The 2,244-nt window shown below is 39.8% G+C and overlaps 1 protein-coding gene across 1 annotated transcript in view; it reads left to right on the forward strand.

The window, feature by feature from the left end:
• The window catches only part of LOC107745643 (palmitoyltransferase ZDHHC13-like), a 21,985-nt gene that overhangs the window by 4,816 nt on the left and 14,925 nt on the right, over window positions 1-2,244 (forward strand). Inside the window, exon 7 of the mRNA XM_016559596.1 lies at window positions 804-966. Within this exon, the coding sequence (XP_016415082.1) occupies window positions 804-966 (163 nt within the window). The remainder of the gene's footprint in view (window positions 1-803; window positions 967-2,244) is intronic.

The following is a 2,244-nucleotide window of genomic DNA, read 5'->3' on the forward strand; positions in this document are numbered from 1 at the left end:
ACTGAATCTGCTGTTAAAAATGAACCATCCATTCATCATATCATCATGCAAAACATACACGACAAACAGCGAATTTTTCATTGTTTATCGAAATGTCATAACATTTCCACACCGGCGATGACATGACTGCGGCGCCAAATCATTTATGTCCCCACGCATCATGTACGTCGTCACACGTTGACGTCATCAAATTGAGATCAGTTCCTGAGATCGGCCAAGTTGGTGAGTACCGATCGAGTCATAAAATATGATTATCGGCCGATACCGATCGGAGCATCCCTAGTATTAGCATATCTCTGTGCACCCGGTTCGCACAGACAGGATACGTCATCAGCGCGTTCACGCACGCATATTGACAGAGCAAGAATGGCAGACAAACATAAACAACCCGATCTTCCTTCCTGGTATTGTAGTACTTTTAATATTTTCTCATTGGTGAATGACACATGATGTAAGCCCAGCGGTTCCCAATTCCAGTCCTTGCGCCAAAATGCATATTTTGCATGTCTCGCTTATTTAACACACCCGATTCAGATAACCAGCTCGTTAGAAGTGAGCTACGTGCATGAACTGTTCCGATCGATATGATCCCAATGTTCGCTTTCAGTGCGATCAGGCAAAAGTTAGCATTTTCCAAGATCTCCTACTGCACCTTTAATTTTGTAAGCTTTACTCAAAACGACTAGCTCAGATATCGTAAAGTATAGCAGAATTGAGTCATCTTGTAGGCTGTGGTTAGACACTTTCCTGTCCTGATATTTTTCTCTTCTCACACCTTGTCGTTTTGTTTTTTTGAAACACAGACCTGAGCCCACAAACTTCCTGATAAAGTGCAACGCTTCAGTGAATGCGGTTGATAAAGTGAACAGAAACTCACCTCTGCACTGCGCTGTGCTGGCTGGCAACGTTGATGCGGTCCACATCCTGCTGGAGGCTGGAGCCAGCATCGACCTGGAGAATGCCAATGTAAGTGGGCACATAAGCCCTTTAAGTGCCCCTATTATGGGTAATGAAAGGTTCATATTTTGGTCCCCAACAACTGGTTGACATGCATGCAAGGTCAAAAAAGCCCTTTCATTGTCTTATAATATGCATTTATTTTTACCTTACTTGCTCAATGACTCCCAAATGATTCGCTCAACGATTAATTTTTTCCAAACCCCTCCTTTGCGTGACGCTAATATGCGGTGATTGGTCCGATCGGTCTCATTTACATTTAATCCTGCCTGTAATTCCCGATAAAGCAGCGTTTGTGAACACAGTGCTGCTTTGTGTACAGCGTTACCGGGGAAACTGCTATTTTTACAGCTCCAAAAGTGGCACCTAGTGGCAGAGAATGAATTTGCATTTTCATTCAGACCAAGGGAAAAGACAAACAAGTGGGCAGGCAATATGCTAATGCTTCATGTTTACGTCAACATGAAACGGCTTGGGATTCATTTTAAAAACGACTCGTTTCAATGATTCAGAGTCGACTCTTTCTTTTGAGAGACAATAACTTTATACACGGTGCACTTTCAGATTTAAAACTTTGCAGGATGTTTTCAATCACTTAGAGCTGTGTTAGGCCTACACACTGCATGAAAGGTAATTTTCAAAAATCCATAATAGGGGCACTTTAAAGAGACAGTTCATCCAAAAATTTAAATTCTGTTATTATTTACTCCCCGTCATGTCGTTCCAAACCTGTATGACTTCTTCTGTGATATTTTGAAGAATATTGCTAAGCAAATGGTTTTGGTTCCCAAATAACTTCCATAGTTTGGACAAAAAATATAATGGAAGAAGTCAATGGGACCTAAAACTGTTTGGTTTTTTTTTTGTGTGTGGTTTGCAGAAGAAAGAGAGTCATGCAGGTTTGGAACAATGTGATGTTGAGTAAATGATGTCAGAATTTACATTTTTGGGTGAACTATCCCTTTAACCTTGCTTATGTCAGAAGAAAACTCATTTAAAAAAAAAAAAAAGAGAGAATTTTATTCCATTTTAGATGATTTATGAAAAATTATGAGGTTATGAAAACTCAACTGTGCTGAACTGTGCATAATAAGACCAGAGACATTTATTAAAGGGGTCATATGATGCTTTTTTAAAGATCATTATTTTGTGTATTTGGTGTAACAGAATATGTTGACATGCTTTAATGTTCAAAAAACACATTATTTTTCAAATACTGTACATTATTGTAGGTCCTCTATGCCCCGCCTCTCTCAAACGCTTCGTTTTCTACAAAGCCCCCTCCTT

Source organism: Sinocyclocheilus rhinocerous, unplaced genomic scaffold, assembly GCF_001515625.1.
Source record: "Sinocyclocheilus rhinocerous isolate Xijiao unplaced genomic scaffold, SAMN03320098_v1.1 scaffold1002, whole genome shotgun sequence".
NCBI classification, from domain to species: Eukaryota; Metazoa; Chordata; class Actinopteri; order Cypriniformes; family Cyprinidae; genus Sinocyclocheilus; species Sinocyclocheilus rhinocerous.